At 42.3% G+C, this 19,573-nt stretch overlaps 1 protein-coding gene across 1 annotated transcript in view; it reads right to left on the minus strand.

The window, feature by feature from the left end:
* The window catches only part of Tnks (tankyrase), a 145,399-nt gene continuing 125,826 nt past the window's right edge, over window positions 1-19,573 (minus strand). The window contains exons 16-27 of the mRNA XM_051170061.1: window positions 19,310-19,529; window positions 18,817-18,926; window positions 16,074-16,262; window positions 15,486-15,723; window positions 14,196-14,278; window positions 8,632-8,752; window positions 7,645-7,742; window positions 5,802-5,876; window positions 4,716-4,821; window positions 4,154-4,340; window positions 2,576-2,732; window positions 1-479 (exon numbers count right to left, since the gene is read on the minus strand). Of these exons, the coding sequence (XP_051026018.1) occupies window positions 393-479; window positions 2,576-2,732; window positions 4,154-4,340; window positions 4,716-4,821; window positions 5,802-5,876; window positions 7,645-7,742; window positions 8,632-8,752; window positions 14,196-14,278; window positions 15,486-15,723; window positions 16,074-16,262; window positions 18,817-18,926; window positions 19,310-19,529 (1,671 nt within the window). The 3' untranslated portion in view covers window positions 1-392. The remainder of the gene's footprint in view (window positions 480-2,575; window positions 2,733-4,153; window positions 4,341-4,715; window positions 4,822-5,801; window positions 5,877-7,644; window positions 7,743-8,631; window positions 8,753-14,195; window positions 14,279-15,485; window positions 15,724-16,073; window positions 16,263-18,816; window positions 18,927-19,309; window positions 19,530-19,573) is intronic.

Consider the following 19,573-nt stretch of genomic DNA (forward strand, 5'->3'; position numbering starts at 1 on the left):
AAAAAAAAAAAAAAAAAAAAAAGCCCATCTCATGTGTCTATCTGCTATAAATGTGGCAAACACAACAAAGAAAATGTAGTGTGTGGACCAAGAACATGTAAGCCAGCATACTCTCTTTCCCATTTCCACATCGAGCAAGGCATCTTGCTTGAGAAATGGGAAACTGTCATGAACTGAGCCTGAGCCATGTTCCTCCCAGGGAACACGGCAGGTAAGTGTGCTCAGTCGCTCACTCTGCACCAGCACTCTGGCACTGCTTTATAATAGACAAACAGCTCACTTCTTGGCTGTTGGGATTTAGAGAACTTTGATTTTTGTTGTTGTTGTTGGGAGCAATCCACTATAATCCAGACGCAGATCTGAATCACTCTGGCCTTTACCAGGGGCAATCACTAGGTCTTCTGCTCTGCGGCCGTTGTGGTCTGTGAAGGGGCTTCTGGCTTCATGATCTGGTAGGTGATGAGATACTCTGGATATGCCTGCAAAGGTCAAGCAGATAGACACCTCATCCCCTGAAGGCGGAGCAGCTGAGCCTTCCCAGGGTCAGGCTAGAAAACAGGCGTAGCCTCTCCGCCTGTAGAACTGTTTGCACAGCAGTTCCACTTGGCATTTATTTCACTTCTGCAGTGCTGGGGATGGAGCCCAGGGTTGGCTCACACGAGCTGACTATCTCCCAGCAGCGCCGCACAGCCTCAGCCTCACATTGCTTTCAATACTATAAGTTAGTTCCCTCTGCTCATCCTTTACCACAGAGCCATGTGCGACCCGCTGGAAAGCATCGGTATCTTTCCTCTTCACCTTACATAGTAGGTAGTCAAGAGGCTGATTAAATCAAGTAAGAATTCTGCTGTTAAGAGCTCAAGTCAACCATAGCGAATGTAACCCACATTCTACCACCTACAAGAGGAAGGTCAAGCATGCCGAGGTACCAAAAATCTACAGGGCAACAGTGTGGGGGTTACTGAAGGTAGGATATTTCTTTGTGACAAGGTTTCATTCATGTAGGCTAATCTGTTCTCAAACGTGCTCCATAGCTAAGGCCTGTCTTCCTGGCCCTGCCTTCCAGGCACTGAAAGCCACCACTCACGCCTCGGGATGATGGTACCAACTGCCAAGCACCTTCTACAGGAAAGATGATGGTGCACATTTAGATTGTGGCCTTCATCACTGTCTCTACTCTCGGGAAGTTACTGAGACAGAAGCTCGGCTCTGGTGTGAGAAGAGGACTTCTTGGGGGGAGTGGTAAGGGAGGCTGCTACCAGGGGACGCTCTCCCAGATCTTACATAGAAACCACTATGAGAACCTGCTAGGAAGCAGGGAGTGAAAACCCCTTTCGTTTGCGGACTACACATGAATTCTTCAATTCTAAATGATGACAAAACTAGACTCAGCATTTCAGAGTGCCCTGTGACTCTCTGGACTCTTGAATCTGAAGGTGCAAACTGCTCTTCCATAGCTCCCCTCCACCCTCCCCCCCCCAAAGGCAGAATATCTCTGTGTAGCCCTGGTTGTCCTGTAACTCACTCTGTAGAACAGTCTGGACTCACAGAGATCCACCTGCCTCTGCCTCCAGGTCCTCAGGCTGTGCCTCCGCACTCTCCTCCCTGAGCACTTCGTTACTGTCTGGTATAACAGCTGCTTGAAGCTCATCTACTCTGCTTCAATCCTGGCTCCCTCTAGGCAGGAATGGGTGGAGCGATTGGGCTTTAGCTTTTCACTGCTACCAGGCGTCTCTGCTTTCAGCAGAGTTTCACATATGTACATGTGACTTAAACATATACATAGACTTAAACGTATATTTATGTACAGAGGCATCTATATATCTATATATCTGTTGGTATGTTTGTTGGAAACCACAAATTCCTATTAGTTAATGCAAATTCAAAACATTCCCATGCTTTGTTTGTTTTTAAAAACTTTTCTCTCATCTCATATGCTACGTCCCTTCTTCTATAATAAGAGCCACAGTTCCCAAAGCTAATATACCCGTGTACCTACTCACTTGCTCAACCCTGTAATATAGTTAATGGAGCTTTGCTGTTTTGCCCGCACTACCACCATAAACACACTTACTAAGGAGGAGTTGCTTGCAATTCCTCAACTATACACTCCACTCTGTCCAAGACAGCATACTGAAAAATTATTATTTTTATACATTATCTGTTTGTAGTTACCTTCCTACTTTTTCTTCTAGTTATGGCTTTCAATTAAGGTTAGAAAATTGACTTTTGCATTCAGACAATTTGGGTGGCATTTAGTGCTGGTCTGCAAATCTAGGAAGTTTAGTTATGTACATATATATATTTCTCTGTATAGACATTTCCATTATTTTTTTCCAGTTTCATTTTGAAGCCTCAAGAGGGTAAGGCTTAACTACACTGCAGTTTTCTGACTCTCAAGGCTGTAGGGCTATGATCAGAATAATAAAGATCCAGTTCATGCAACCAGCCTACGGCGAGCAGGTCCACTCAAAAGCATGCTGTGCCTGCAACACTGTAGATGTTGTCTTAAACATGGCTTCCGCTTTTTTTATGATTTAGTGACTCCCTCACGCTGAGTTAATGAACAACATACCTGTTCTCCTCTATAGATGACGTATTCAGCATATGCCAGTCCATTGACACTTGGCCTGCCAATAACCGAGTGATGCCCTGGAGGAGCATGTGCCATTTTCATGGTGCTGAATTGCAGAAAGGACTTTCCAAGGGTCACTCTACAGAAGAGCATTTGTCTAAAGAAAAGGATAAAAGCAAAACTTTCAAGAAACTTTAAATCTTAAAATGTAACCATTAGGTTTATTAGCTTTTTTTAAAAAAGAAAAACTCACAGAATTCAATCTAATTTAAATGCTACTTTCAAGTTTGTGTGTTGTAATGGAATAAATTTACTATTTAACAATTATCAGGCTTGGAGGCAGAGGCAGGCGGATCTCTGTGAGTTCGAGGCCAGCCTGGTCTACATAGGGAGACCAGGACAGCCAAGGCTACATGGTGAAACCCTGTCTCAAAACAAACAAACAAATAAGCAAACATAAAACACAAACAAAAAAGACAAAAACAACTATCAGGCTCAATATCAAGTTAGACCAACAGTGTAAGGCAGTTTTGGAGTACTGTGGGAGTCTAGCATAGAAAGTACCTGGTATGAGCTGAGCCAAGTGTAAAAAGACACACAAAGGAAACTGCGTTTTCACATGACCACATAGGAAGCAAGGAAACAGATGGGCAGTGCAGCTGAGATCCATACTGCTGTGTGTGCTGCCTTAGTACAGGACACTGCACTCATGGAGTCAGAGCGGCTACGGCCACCTGCACTGGACCAGTCACCAGCTGGGAGCATGAGTGTGCACCCCTAGCCACTGGCAATTGAGGGCTGCTGGGAGAGGAAGTGTATTTTTCTTTGGGGGTGTAGGTACGGTATGTTACCCAACCCTAGCTGGAGCCCCAAACTCATGCACATTCCGGTAGTTCAAATGAGAGAATTACCAGAACTCACAAGGACGTCAGGGTGGGAGGGGAAGGTATTGGTGAGGTCTGAGGTGAGTGCAAGGGGGCATGTGGATTGGGTACAATCAACATACAATGGGCACATGCATGAAACTGCCAAAGAATAAACAAAGAATTTAAAACATATGGAATAAATCCTTTCATCAATGGAGAAAGAAACTCTGTCTTTCACTGACTTCAATGTTATATTCTCCAACTTCTGAATTATAAAATCTTGTTTTAAAAAGCTGCTATTCATTTGTTTGCTACTAATTCCAAAGCTGGTGTCATAGAGCTCAGCGTTCCCAGGGGGTTATGATGCTGCCTGAGAACAAGCCGTTATCACTGGCAGCATCAGCAACACAGACCTGCGCCTCGCCTCAGAGCTTGAACCTGTGCGTTCAGACATGGTGATGGCTAGAAGGTTTTGGTTCTACAGTATCATTCTTAGCATCTTCTAGCTCTGACTCGGAAAGGCTGACAGGAAGGCTGAAATGCAGTTTCACTACAACCTACAGCAAGTGCACACATGTCTGGCCTGGATCACTGGAACCAGCACTCTGTCACTGCTCTAGGCCAAAGGCTGAGCAGCAACTTCAACAGGAGCTGATAAACCAATTTGGTTAGTTGAGGGTGACAATCATTCTGGTCAAGAAAGGGTGCTCACCTGTGACATATATAGCATGACCTATCTTTGTGTGGGGGACAGCCGGTTCCTCCTCCGATCCCATAAACATACTGGTTGCTTTTGGAAGAGTTTTCGGCAAAGTAAATTCCAGCTCCAAACATCCCTCCAATGTATGCATGTCGCTCATCAAACCCTTTATGAATAATTGCATTAATGAAAGGAGAACCTAAAAATATAAAGGTGGAAAAATTACTTTTTGAAAACTTAGCTGTATACTGTTTTCACCAAGCACAGTATTGTTAAAGAAGAAAAATGAAAAACAAACAAGCAAGAACCCCCACAACTGGCTCGACTTGGAATTTGAATTTAGAAGAAAGTTCAGAAAGTCATACATTGCACATGCTTTGGGAAGCCTTGCCAGCATGTGAAGCATTAGGGTATCAGCCATTATTTCAACAACAACAACAACAACAACAACAACAACAACAACAAAAGGTCAAACAAGTTGTTTCAATACAACATTATCAATCAATCCCATGGGCTTTTCCGTTACTAACTCCCCAAGTGCAGGCAGGCACCTGCGGCAGGCACCTGCACTCACCGTGGAACAGCATGCGTTCATTGTGATGGTTGTGATTCTCCTCAGACACTTCCTTTTGTCTGTGACAGAATCGTTCCCTCAGCTTCTTGTTCACAACTTTTTGAATCTTCATAAAGGAAAGATATCATTATTAATTAAATGTACATTTCTGATCTAAAATGACAAGTAGTTTTCCCTTTGGTGGTGTCAATTTTGTTTGATTGACGCATTAAGTGGAATTCAGTTAATATGGTAGCTTTTAGTGACACGTGTTTTCAGTTCAGTTGTGCTGTTTTATGTGTGACCATGTGCATGAAAGTGAGTGCTCATGAGTATAAAGCCAGAAATCAGCAATGAGAATCTTGCTCTATCATTCCCCACCTTATTTTTGAGACCGTTCCCTCACTGAAGCTGAGTTTACTGTTGGCTGGACTCGCTGGCCCGTGAGCTCTTGGGATCCCCTGACCTCCATCTTTCAGAGATAAGGGTGGACAGCACCATGCCTCACTTTCCATGCATGCAGGGGACTCTAACCCAGCTCCCTTGCGTTTGTGCAGCATGCACTTTATCCACTAAGCTAAACAGACAGACAGACACCCCTCATGGCTTATTTTGATGCACCAGGATAATTCCTGTGTGTCTGTTAAGAAAGGATTAGGCCAATTCTCAGCACAAATCCCCGTCATGATACCCTCTGAAAAAGCAGATAATGGCCACATAGTTTTTTCTGTGATTTAAGAGACAAATGCATTCTGATCTCATCAATGACAAGTGGACTGACAATCCAGGCCTTTAATAAATGCTATTTTCAAATGATTTTAAATGAAGTTACTGCTGTTGAGGGTCCAAATTTGAGGATGCAATGGGTGACAGCAGCTGCCTTTGTGACACGCCATTCTGTTTGGAGCTTTGCTGTTTTAACAGTGTAGCAATCTCTCCCCAGTGTAGCCTTGATGGCTACAGGTTGTAGTGAGAGAACAACATTTGATTTTAAGACAATGAATGATTATCTTTGACAATTTGAAATTTTTCTTCCAGTTCATTTGATTGTCTACTTTTCTGTTGGTTTTGCAATGCAACTCTCCCCACAGAAGTTTGCACACTTACCCGAATGACGTTGTATCTGTTGAAGATGCCACCAGCATTCCCGCCATCTCTGTGCTCTCTAATGGTACTCTGCATCTGCGGGACAATGGGAAACAGTTAACTTTGTAAGCGTCAACACTGGGTATTCCTGCTGCTGTCTCTACAATGTGCTAGCTCTTCCATTTGTCTCCCATGAGTCTGAATCTCAAACAGGAGCGCACTACAAACCTATCAACAAATTCATTGAGTATCTATGGTGAGAGAGTGGTCTTAGGTACTACTAAACATTTTCTGATACAAATTTTGGAAGATTGTAAACACAACAGGGAAACTGGAAAAATAGCACTTTAAATAATGTATGATTACTCTTTTTTTATTGAGATGAAAAGAAATTGAGTAAGTTGGACTAAAATGATATTCAACTGATACATTAGATAACTGCTAAAAATAAATATTTAAAAATATATTTTTGTTCCATTTCATCTCAATAGTCTTGGGGATCTTGACATATCATCTCAGGCAAGGGAAGTTTGACTATATTTCACAGTTAAACAGAATAACCCTTTAACGACTACTAATTCTTCCACGCTGAAATTTAAAATAATTATTATGAAATAAAATAAAATAATTATTATGGAAAAGAATCTATTTTAAAGACTTACAAAGAGAGTCTAGGACAGCTAAGGCTACACAGAGAAAACTCTGTCTCAAAATACAAAAACAACAACAAAAGATTTAAGTGTCTTGGCTGTGGGCAGAACACTTGTCAAGGATGTTGAGGCCCTGGGTTTTGGGGCAGCATCACAAAGACGCTGGAGTTTTGACAACTGACATGGAGTAAGCTCTACTCATAGTTCCATTCAGGGGATGTGCAGCCCGCATCTTACATGACTGGAACTTACTACAGGATAAACGAACATGTCCAGAAGACATGCTGCCTTCCTGATAATGTAATACAGACTGAAACATTCCCTAATGTGAGTCTTTAGCATTGGATGGAGATAGTTCGGGCAACAACGGCACAGCATCCTAAGTGCAGGCAGCCCAGTTTCTGCTTGGGTGTTTGTGTAATAATGGACTGAGGCAGCTTACTCACAACAGTGGAGCTAGACATTGCATTAGGGAAAGGAGTACAGGCCATCAGCACTGGGAATGTCTAGCCACCTTTCTACAGGAAGTTCACAAGTGGTCTTATTATACAGTGTTTGAAATAATCGTGATTGTGAAAATTAATTGAGATAGATAACCAGGATGTTACTAAAAAAAAAAAAAAAAAGTAATAATTACATTAAAACAAAAACTAAAAAAAAAAAAATAATAAAAAACAAAACAAAACAAAAAAACAAACAAACAAACAAACAAACAAAAAAACAAAAACTAAGCCAAGTGTGGTGGCACACACCTTTAATCCCAGCACTTGAGAGGCAGAGGCAGATGGATCACTGTAAGTTTGAGGCCAGTGTGGTCTACAAAGTAAGGCCAGGACAGCTAGGGCTACACAAAGAAACTCTGTCTCAAAAAGCAAAACAAAACCAAACCCAAAACCCTAGAAGGTATTTCTGTCTATCAGGAAGATTCTTGCCTCATATCAATCTTAGGTGTATTTTACTATATAAAAATGTTTTTTAAAGGTTCTTACTTACATGACAAAATTAATAGAAGAAAAAGACAGCTATTCTACATATAGGCTTGTGATATGAGAGCACTGTGCATCGTGTGAGCCAACAATCATACTGAAAGACTTGCTGGTGACTGAGACAGTAATAGACCAAGTGACTCCATAACAGAGTAAGAGGAGTTCATGCTCCTGGAAAAGCACTCTTAACAGAATCTGTGCAAAGAGAAACTTTTTGACGTGCATTACCTCTTCTTCTACTGACTGATATTCTTTATCTTCTGGAGCAAGATCTAGCAAAATAGTTCCCTGATTCACACAGTGAAAAGTCAAGTATGGATTGGTTCCTGTAGAAGAGAAAAACAAGACCATAAAGCACATGCCCGCATCCCCTCAGTCCCATCAAGAAAGTGACATTTGGAACAGCCTGTAATATGTTTAGTCTCCACCTCAGCATCCAGTCTGTAAGCAAATACACCAAAGGCCCAAGAAGAAATGAAGTGTTAAGGGACTTATCCCCTCCCATGAGCCCCTTCTCTCTCTGTTTTGAGACAGAGTTTATCTGTGTAGCCTTGGCTGTCCTCAAACTCACAGAGATCCATCTGCCTCTGCTTCCCAGAGTGCTGGGATTACAGGCATGCACTACTGCACCAGGCTCCATGAACGCCTTCTACACAGCAGGGCTCTATATTTGCTGAACTGAACTCAATCATGAACATAGGATATGTCTACAGAAGTAAAACAAAAGGGCTGGAGAGACGGCTCAGAGATTAAGAACACTGGCTGCTCTTCCAAAGGTCCTGAGTTCAATCCCCAGCAACCACGTGGTGGCTCACAACCATCTATAATGTGAACTGATGCCCTCTTTTACAGATAAAACACTCATATACAGCCGGCCGTGGTGGTGCACACCTTTTCCCAGCACTCAGGAGGCAGAGGCAGGCGGATCACTGTGTGTTCAAGGCCAGCCTGGCCTACAGAGCGAGTCCAGGACAACCAAGGCTACACAGAGAAACCCTGTCTCAAAACAAAAAACATACAGACAGACAGACAGACAGAGGGAAGCTCTGACTTTCCGTGCTAGTAAAAATGATTGGTTAAGCTGCGGAAGGCAGGGGATGCTATACCAGTTAACCTGCATGTGCTCTGGGGTCAGACTGCCCAAGCCCCAAAACTAGCCTTGGTATTTCTTTACTAAATTCTGGGGGAAAAAATTTTTTTTTTCAAATAGCTTACCTTGTTGTCCACCTAAAAGTCTTTCCACGCCCTTGATTAACTTGTGGCGGTGTCCATATGCATTGATGCCTATTTCTTTCAATTCTTCATGGCCCATATCAGCCAACACGTCTAGTGTAATCTGAAAATGAAAGCAATTACACCCTAAATCTGAGACAGTTCTTTGGAGGATGAAAGCTCTTCCACTTGTCTACAGTGCTGTGAGCACCACACAAGTTTAAACACCCTACTTCCTTTCATAAACATGATCTTCAAACTGCCTGAGATGACCAGCAGCCTCCCAGCTCATTACAAAGACTTGCATTTGTTTTAAGCAGATGGGGAACTAAAGACAAGAGGAGACCCAGTGTGACGGAAGACAGACGGTCACTGCCATGTTTCTTTCTGACTGCAATTTTACCATCTTTTGTTTGCCTCCAGATAGATGGATCAGCAGCTTGAAAACGGGGAAAACCCCAAATTCAGTACCTTGTGGGTAGAAGAAATGAATTGCAGAGACAAATTTTAATTAATCACAGTGTAGCAAAAGCAAGCCAACTTTACATAAGAAAGTTCTGGGTGCCAGGACATGAGCCAGCCAGGAGTCCGCTGACTTAAGTGGTAGGCAGATTGGAAATTTAAGTATCAGTTTAGATCGTAGGTCATTTCATAAAGAAGTGACATTAGAAATTCCAATTTGGAGAAAATAAGATAGATGGTCTTTAGGCTCATAAATGATCAGGCTGGCAACCCCCGCTGTCTAACAGGCTCCACGTCTGTACAAACCTGTGGCCTATGCGGGATGGAAAGCACCAGCTTCCTCATTTCCTCGCACCTTTGTGGACTACAGTGCCTGTGACTCTATCTCCACCTAGTGGCGAAGTTCTGAAATCACCCGTGGCTACATCTAATCTCCCAAATGAAGTTTTCAACAGCGCTTTCAAAAGACAGCAGCACCAAAACAGTCATCTTTGAAATGGAACAGTTTACAGAGGATGACACTGGTAGTTTTCCAGGGCAAAAAATGGCCCTGGGATAAATACTGGCCTGTCACCCTTGGTTTTTTATTTCTTTGGAGAACTAAAATATCCTTTATAGACATTTTTTTTCTAACTCATACAAGATTAAAAAATATATAACTTTCTCATTCCTTACACGTGCATACTTAAAGTGGCAAATAAGGCCTCAAGCTCTGAATTGTGCTGTGAAAATGCAATACTGCACAGTGAGTTGGACCATCTCAGGGTAGTGAACTACACTGCTCGCTCTTTGAGCACACTAAGTGGCCACTGAAGAAATAATTGCTTCATTGTACAAGATCAGTAATTCACGTCTAATCTCCCAAAGGAAGTTTTCAACAGCACTTTCGAAAGACAGCAGCACCAAAATAGCCGTCTTTGAAATGGAACAGTTGGGTTGGAAAGATGGCTCAGAGGTCAAGAGCACGGGCTGCTCTTCCAGAGGTCCTGAGTTCAATTCCCAGCAACCACATAGCGGCTCACAACCATCTGTAATGTGATCTGATGCCCTCTTCTGGCTTGCAGGTGCACATGCAGACACAACATTGTATACATAATAAATAAATCTTAAAAAAAAAAAAAGAAAGAAAAGAAATGGAACAGTTTACACTGTAAGGTAGACCTGATTTTATGTAATTTGTGACCCATGTTACTGATGTCATCATCTTCTAGACATTTTATACTTCAGTTTAAATATGGTTGACAATAAAAACATGGCTTATTTATATGAGGTAACTTTAGGTTATATATGTCAAAGTCTTTGTAATTGATACACATAGTGCCTAGCTTAAGAATGTCCAAACTAAGCTAGAAGACGAAACAAAACTCCAAACAAAGAATATTTCGAGCCATGTTCTAGAGAAGGATGGAGACAGTTTAATATACAGACTCCAATCACAAGGATATAGGAATCCTTGCCCAACCCCACCCCGCCCCACCCCACCCCCGCTAGCAAAGGGGCTACATTACTACATTCTACACTTCAGTCAATGAAGCAGTGCCGGGCACTGGGCTCCTCTCTAGTGGAGAAGGCGGCCTCTAAAATGGCTGCCAGAGATCTTCAGCCCCTCGCCAATGTGTCCTGGTGAAAATACCTTCCCCTAGGTGCGGCCTACACTTACCAACTAGTTACTAATATAATATAGCAGAGGTGGCAGGACAGCTCTTTCCCCTTACATTTAACTAGCTCATTTATTGCTTTTAAGCCTCCCTGACTTACCTGGTGGGAGCAATAAGAAGATACGCTTGGTTATTTGGAGGAAACGCGAGCTTACTTCCCTGGTCATTTCCTTTGGGATGAAGAAGTTACTAATGTCTAACATGATTAATATAAAATCTTTAGAATAAAGCTTGATTAAGCTTTTATCAAGCAAGATAAAGCTTGATAAACTAAAAATGGTCCTGCATATAAAGTACATGCCACATCTAGTAGGGTTGCCTCCTGTTCCTAAGATTTATTCGTTTTACCTGGGGTGTGGAGAGAAAACTAACTATTTTAACTGAAAAGAACTTTTTTCGTTTGGGGTGGTAGTGGTGACAACTTTGTAATCTACTTACAATTAACTTATTTGAGCTCAAGCTTTTATTTTTATCACATTTTGAAATGGCCACTCTGTGAAATATAGGTTGACTATAAATATACCCAGCCAGCCAAGTCACAGCAACTGAGCTCTAGAAACTACAGTGCCAATCAATATCCCTTCCCTCAACAGGCAAAGCAGTCTAGGTCGGAAGCTACATTACAGGCGGGCGATGTTATTCGATACTGTAGTTAACTAGAAGGGATTTTGATAATATCTTTAGAAAGTATCTGTATAGAATAAGACAAGAGAACAGAACTGTGACGGTGAAGCTGAGAATATGACGCTCTTCTAGGACCAGAAAGAAAATAATCGTCTCCCACCTCCCTGGGAGGGGAGTAGCCACATGTAGGAACGAGGGCAGCAGAACGCCTGTGCTGGACACAGCGCATGCACCGCACGCTTCCACACTACACAAGTATGCTACACACATCACTGGACGCTATAGGATACTTATGCCCAAGAAGAGAAATGTAAAAGTATGCTTTAAAAGGTATGGAAGAATTAAGAGGACTTAATAGTTTATTACTGAGAACCAGAAGGCAGCATGTACACTTGAAATAAATACAAACTTAACTGGCAGCCCAATGGTACAAGACAGTCAAGACAGCTCGAGATGTAGAAAGGCAAACTGCTGCTCTAGGAGGGCACACCAGGCAGTACACATTAGTGCAACACTTAACACCTTGACTATGAAAAGGATGTAGAAATTATTTTGAACAAAAGAAAAATCAATGGGACATTGATTTACTCAGAGCAAAACTGCAGTAAAAAGGAAGTGATAAAAAGGATAAGCCGACTGAAGGCATCATTAAACTAAGTCAATACATGAGAGAAGCAAGCCGGCTGCTGACAGAGAGCATACAGTAGGAAGTAAAGAACAGAGTTGTACATTACAACGCAAACTGACGGAAGCACAGAAACGGCAGTTCTAGGAAAGGCTCAACGAGAATTAGAGTTTTTGGTTTATTAAACCAAAATGTGTGTGAAATTTCACAATTACTGTGTGCGTGACTCAGAATGAAGAGATAGAGCTGTGGACGGAGCCACAGCAGAGGAGACTGTTTCCCACACTTCAGAGCCTCACTGTTTCCAGCGCCACAGGAATCTCCAGTCAGAATGAGCAGATGACAGGAGAGGCAGCTCTAGAGCGGCGTACATCTTCACCGCAAATGAAGACCCATTCTTAACAAAGTATGGTTTAAAAACTGATAAAAAACACATAATCCAGCCAGGAATTTTCATTATCTGCATACTGTAGATGTGCTTAACTGACTAATAAGAAAAGTGATGGGCTAAATGCCTCTTAACTCACTTTTACAGTCAGAGAAAAATAAGATCAAGACGCTCACTTAGTTCAATTCTATTTCAACTGTTTAAGTCATTAAAAATCTAAAGGATGAACTATAATAAATGTAAAGAAATTCATCTGGCTAAAGAAAATCTTGGTATTATAAATTACATAAAAATTTAAAAACCCAACACTTTCCAGATATTTTTTGAGATAAGCTTCACTAAAGCCCAGACTACCCTCTAGCTTGCTATGTCACTCAGGCCAGCCTTAGGCTTGTGATCCTCCTGCTTCATGCTCCCAGGTGGCAGCGGGAGGATGCGCCACCCTGTGTTAACTGCAGGTACTGCATTAGGTCAAAGACAAGCTTACAAAGAATAAAGAGGGCAAAGACCTATGGAGAAAAATGTAACTATGTCACATACTGAAAAACTGAGTGAGTTTATAACAGAGGGGCATAACTTGTAGAGGCTGCTGGTTGGAGAGGGAAAGGTCTATGATAAATTGGCGCAGCCTTACGAATGTAATAAGGCTTTCAAACGCATGTTGTTGTGGGCTGGGCACTAGCCTTCAAAGAGACAGGTCCTCAACCCTAGAAGGGATATGTTCCAAACGCTAACACTTTTGGGGAGCAAGGCTGTCCCTGATGCTTACGGTGAGGATCCTGAAGCCAGCAATCACCCAGGAGAGGCCATGTTTATAGGAAGTGTCCCAGTAAGAGACACCTGAGAAGGCAGACACAGGACAACAACAGGAGCGACTGGAATAACATGACCTGTGATCTAAGTCAAGGAAGCTGGGAGGGCAGGTGCAGACTACTCTAGAACTGCTGCAGGGAGTGCATCCTCGACAGTCTGATTTCAATCTTCTGAGGGAAAACATTCCTGTTAGGCTACCAAGTCTGTGGTCATTTGCTGGGGATTAGGCGGTAACTCTACACCAGGGAAAAGGATGTACTGGGTTCTAAGTGCCTCTCTATTCTAAGGTTCCATGTCCAACAGTAGTCCTAAACTCAGTTTTATCTTAAGGGTTTACCACAGAGCACAGTAGTAAGAACTCATTATCCTCCACAACGGGCTGGCAAACGAAGTTCTCACTAGTAAACACAGGAGATGAGGACATAATGCCAGTGTCCTCTGGAAACAAAACACCCAGACGGAACTGAAACTATTAAAAAAAAGATTTATTACATATTCAATATCCTGCCTGCATGTGTGCCTGCCCACCAGAAGAGGGCACCCAGACCTCATTATAGATGGTTATGAGCCACCATGTGGTTGCTGGGAATTGAACCCAGGTTCCCTGGAAGAGCAGCCAGTGCTCTTAACCTCTGAGCCATCTTTCTAGCTCCTGAAACTATTCTTGAGATAGTTTCTTGACCTAAGTTCACCAAGTGCTCTACCACCATGCTGTACCCTCACTTCTCCTGGTCTAACCTGACATATATACTACACTGAGCAAAATTTATCATAAAGAGAAAGGGCAGCTCTCTGAACTGTGGGATAATTTTGGACAGGAGTACAAAGTGCTGGGCTCCCTGGCTTCTCTAGAAACAGTTCAGGCAGCTAACAAACAAAGTAAACACTTTAAGTTACGGAAGAAAGAGAACACGTAATACAGAAAATAAACAGCTACAAACTTAAGAAAACTGTGTGGTCAGTAGTTGGAAAGCCGAAAGAGGACACGAGAGTTTACCTGCTCTGTTTCAAAGATATCCCGAAGGTGTTCGAGGCCAAGGCTTTTAAGGAATTGGCTGATATTCATGTCAAGACCCGCAACTAAAACAGAAACATTAGCATCTGTCAGATTTTTCTAACTCTATGAAGGTTTCAGTATTTATGTATTATAACCCTATTTCCTGATAGGGTTCCCTTGCCGATACAGATGAGTTCACATGACATAAAATAATGCCAACTACTGTACAAAAAAATTTTTTTGAGACAAGGTTTTTCTATGTAGCTTTGGCTGTGCTGCACTTGCTCTATAGACCAGGTTGGCCTCGAACTCACAGAGATCTGCCTGCCTCTGCCTCCTCAAGTGCTGGGATTATAGGTATTCGCCACTGTGCCCTGCTCAAATATGTAAATTTAACTCAAACATTTCAAGTTATTCTGAATTTGATCTTTGGCATAGCAATAGTACTTATATTAATCCTAATACACATAGAATATAAAACTAAAATACAAATTTATATATAAAATATATGGTGGCACATAATAATTTATATATTAATTTCTAATATAACAGTGTTATTTTATAAATTTAAGGTTTATTTAATCATGTCTAATTGTAAGTGTGTTTATGCATATTGAGTATAGGTGATCCTGGAAGGCAGAAGAGGACACTGGATTCACTGGAGCTAGACTGAAGGGGATTGTAGGCTAAGCACTGAGGGTGTTGGGAACTAAACTAGGTCTTCTCTAAGAGCAGTGCCTAGGCTCCAGACTGTATTTGATAAAATTAAATAACTTTAATGAATTAAAAACCAACAACAACAAGGTACCAGCTATTGTTTTGATTTATTCTTTTAAAAATTATTTTTATTTATTTCTGTGTGTAGAGTGTATGTGGAAGCCATAGGTCAATGTTGAGGGTTTTCCTCTTGCGTCTTCTGTCTGTCTCTGAGAGCCAGTGTCTACTGAGCCTGGAGCTCACTCATTCACTCACTCACTCACTCAGCTAGCTGGCCAGCCAGTCTCAGGAGTCCTCCAGTCTTTGCTCTTCAGTATTGGGACTACTCAGCCACTGCACAGCATTTTACATGGGTGCTGATGCCCAAAACAAGGCCCTCATCTTCATTCTCCTTCTCCCCCCAACCCCCCAGGCCCAGTTTTGATAGGGCCTCACCATGTAGTCCAGGCTGTCCTTGAACTAAAGACTTTAGAGAGAGGCTATTTTTTAAAACTTTTAATACTAAAAAGAAAAAAAAGTAACTAGTCCACTAAAAAAGTATAAACAAACAAGCACTCACAGGACTATACCTACCTTCTCCTTCCTTCCTTTCCGCACCTGCGGCGCCATCCCCTGCATTGGAGGCCCCTCCTACGGCCAGCTCTGCTAAAGGGCCAGTGAGGTTGTCTATGCTGCTGGCAGCGGAGAGGCAGGAGGGGGTGGACGCTGGTGAGATCAGAGAGGCACTAACGACAGTTGCCTGAGGTTTAAAGCAGGTAGGTAAGGCCTCAGGGGGCATGGCATCTATCAGCAAAGCTCGGATGTCATCAGCCTGAAAATAATGATGAAAGAAAACGCAAAATCATTTTAAATGTTGAGCTTCCCGCTAAGTACCGAATGCTTTTTAGTGTTTTTCCTTTAAAGACTACCAGGCACAGAAATCAACACTTGCTTTTGGCACCAAACATTAAGTGTTGGCTGTAAGTAAGAGCTGGAAGTTAGACATCTGGTAGTGAAAGCTAAAGGGGGTTGATTACACACGAGATATCATGGACTACAAAAGGAAACGAAGATTTCCAGGAAAAATGCCAACTGCCGAATGAACTGCCAGTTGAGCCCTGGATGGTAATGCCATGCCTGAAGTCCTCACAGACAGTAAACACAGCTCCAACACGGACTCACCGTTGCCAGATCTAAAGGTGTCTGACCTTCTTGGTTCTTCATGGTTGGGTCTGCGCCATGTGCTAGGAGTAGGGCACATAACTGTGTCCTTCCTTTCTGGGCAGCTTCATGAAGGGGAGTAAAGGCCCACTTATCCGTTGCATTTACACATGTGTTGTATTTTATCAGTAACGCTGCTATGTCAACATGCTGGGAAAAACAAGAGGACACGGAAACTTAAGAAGAACGCTCCCAGTAGAGTTCCATCAAATATCCTTGCTTCTACTTAACCATTCCTTCTAGGCCTGTGCCCTCATCCTTAGTAGACATCTTCTTAAAAACAAATACACACAACCTCTCTACTTTGTTTTAGACTTGTCTCCTAAACAACTACTCTTTTGCCCCTCTAGGCTGGGTCTCATGTAGCTCAGGCTGGCCCAAACTATTTCAAAAGTAAAGATGTTAATTCCTAAGAAAGGCTCCCCACTGCTGATAATATGAAGGAGGGAGGGGGCAGCACGATGAAACAGGCTCATCTGAGACCAGGCTAGTTTACTATGCTTCAAGATTCTTTGGGGATTCTGAGAATATTATAAAACTAATTTCCCAGTTTATGTTTAAACTTCTAAACACTGGAAGCTATCTATGAACCTATCAAAATCACTTCAAAAAAATTAAAATAAAACCCAAATTATCTTCTTTACTCAAAGATGTGTTTGGAAAAACAACTTCTGTTCAGTCAACCCAAAAGCATGGGATAATTTCAAGCTATTCCTCAGATGATTTAAGTTACTTAAATTGTATTTCCTGTATTTTATTAAGAGCAAGGCAATTTAGTAAGACAATTTGCAAAGATTTCCGAAATTAGTCAAAGAAAAGTTACAGTTTGTATGTATGTGGGTGTATAAATGAGCTATGTATTCAGTATGTATTGTTAAAATTTCTTTATATTGAATTTACAGGGTGTCTTTAGTGAAGCCAATTACATGCTTACTAAATTGGCTGGCAAATGTCTAGAAGACCAATGTAGAAGAAGAAATATTACCCACATAGAGTCAAGAAACAATTCTTAAGCTTTTCATTCTTTTTAAGTAGCTATATCACTAGGGCAAACTGTTATTACTATTATAGGTAACTGAAAATTAGAGCTAAATGCACAAGTACGCTGCAGCTTGGCTCTGTCACGTGGGACCACAGGCCTAGGTGAGAAGAAGGCCTGGACAAGGAGCTGACTGCCTCACTGTCGTGGACACAGGCAGTTGGATGTGGCTTTAGCGTTGAGCTGTATCACAAAATGCTGCAAGTGACAAAGATGGCACAAAATCAGGGGACTCAATTTTAAGAAGGCAGGAAAAGAAGAGAAACGTGGGCTGCAGTAAAAGCCATGTAATTATGAGTGGTCTCTACCACAACAACGGCCCGAGCCCGTCAGATGCCATCTATGTTAGGGAAACACCGCAAACGAGGAAGTGGAGGAAGAAGACCAACCGGCCAAATGATCCCTTCTTATAAGAGAACATGCTTTTAGTAAGGAATAAATATCAATGCTTTTATATTTATTAATAGAACAGAAGTTAACTGCCCTTTGTATGTATAGAGTAAGGTAATAAGGCACATTACCATATATAAAAATTCTCATGAAACTTTAAGATTCTTTTTTTTTTTTTTTTTTTTTTTTTTTTTTTTTTTTTAACTTTAAGATTCTTAAATCAGCTATTGTCTCTCCATTTGAAAAAACTGAGGTGACATTTCTTTTTAAAGTTACAGATCAAAGAGTTTGATAACGTGCTGTGACAGTGAAAGACAGTAAGGAAACACTATATTTTTTCTCATCTGCAGACAGAGAAGGAAAGCAGGAACTGTGGACACCTACAAAGCAGGTTTGTATGAAAAGGGACAGTGGGAGTCACTACATCACCCACAAACCTAGCGCACAGGAACTGCTATTTGGGAACTGTGTAGTCAGAGAGGGCTGTGTGCAGAAGCAGAGACGCACAGGAACGGTCTTCATGTCTGACTCTTCTACAGCAAAGCACCAGGTCTGAGGACCTTGGTTACTGCTGGTTCTGACAAATGGCACCAGGGTACCACAGAACCACCCTCTTCCTGTTGAGCACAGCTATAATGCCTGGAAAGAAGGCTCTGTACTTTCATGTGGCAGTTTTATTCCCTCGGCTGAGTGCTATTAAACGCTGTGCAAACAGCTTAACCACTTGGCTATCTCTAGAATCTAGATTCTAGAGAGAAGTGTAAGCAGCTACAGTTCCATACCTACTTAGGAGGCTCCGGGCTTTCATAGTTTCTAAAATCTATCCAAGGAGAGGTGAGATCTGTATATGGCTCATTATACACTCATTATGGTGTCAGATGATGTGCAAAGACCTGACAGCAAGCTCATCAGAAAGCCGCTGGCTACATTGGGAGGTGTGACAAAACTTGTATAGATGGAAGCTGGGCGTGGTGGCGCATCCCTTTAATCCCAGCACTCGGGAGGCAGAGGCAGGCGGATCGCTGTGAGTTCGAGGCCAGCCTGGTCTACAAAGTGAGTCCAGGATGGCCAAAACTACACAGAGAAACCCTGTCTCAAAAAACCAAAAACAAAACAAAACAAAACAAAACAAAACAAAAACAAAAAAAAAAACAAAACTTGTATAGATGGTTAAACTGTACTCATTGCTGTTGGTTAGGAATCTGTTGTTCAGCACATGACAGTACAGCGCTAACCGCCAGGGAAGGCATCCAGATGCCTCTGTTACATGCTCACCCCGTAAGATGCTGCGTTGTGAAGCGGAATCAAGCCTCCTTTGTCCTGGGCATTGACATCAGCGCCATGCTCTAGAAGGTATTCAGCTACTTCCAGGTTATTGTAGCCTGCTGTTAAGAGAAAAGGGGACATGTCAGGGCAGGAGAAATAAACACAACTCACACACACATATAAATAAAGACCAGAAAAATTTACGATTTTAATTATTTTTCTTCAAAAGCTAATACTATCTTCATACAACTGAGTCTTTACCTAAGTGCACAACACATGGCAGCTTCTTTCACAGACGCTGCAGGAGGTCTCAGGACAATCGGCAGGGTCACCTCTCGGGTGACCATGTGAGTTCAAGGAATTGAACTCAGGCCATGATACCTGTTGGGCTATCTCACCAATCCTATTTCACCTTTCAAGCCAGATGCTTCAACATCGGGCACACAGCTGAATAGTGTTTAACAGAGTACTAAAAGGACAATGAGGTGACAGTGATGCTTACCTGCCAGGTGGAGAGGCGTTGAGTTTCTGCCCTGGGTGTCTCTGCAGTTGATGTTCTCTGGCGTACAGAGCTTCTGCACTCTGGCGAGGCAGCCCTTCTTGGCAGCATCCAACAGGGCAGCGTCCCCCCTCAGTAGGTCCTGAATGTCTGTGTCTCCCTCTTTGACCAGATCTAGAGGTGTATTTCCATCTCGGTTCTTCTTAGTTGGATCTGCTCCATGCTGTAAAAACAGAACCGAAGATGCACGCGTGTTTCCAAGTGGGC

This window comes from Acomys russatus, chromosome 27 (genome assembly GCF_903995435.1).
Source record: "Acomys russatus chromosome 27, mAcoRus1.1, whole genome shotgun sequence".
Taxonomy (NCBI): domain Eukaryota; kingdom Metazoa; phylum Chordata; class Mammalia; order Rodentia; family Muridae; genus Acomys; species Acomys russatus.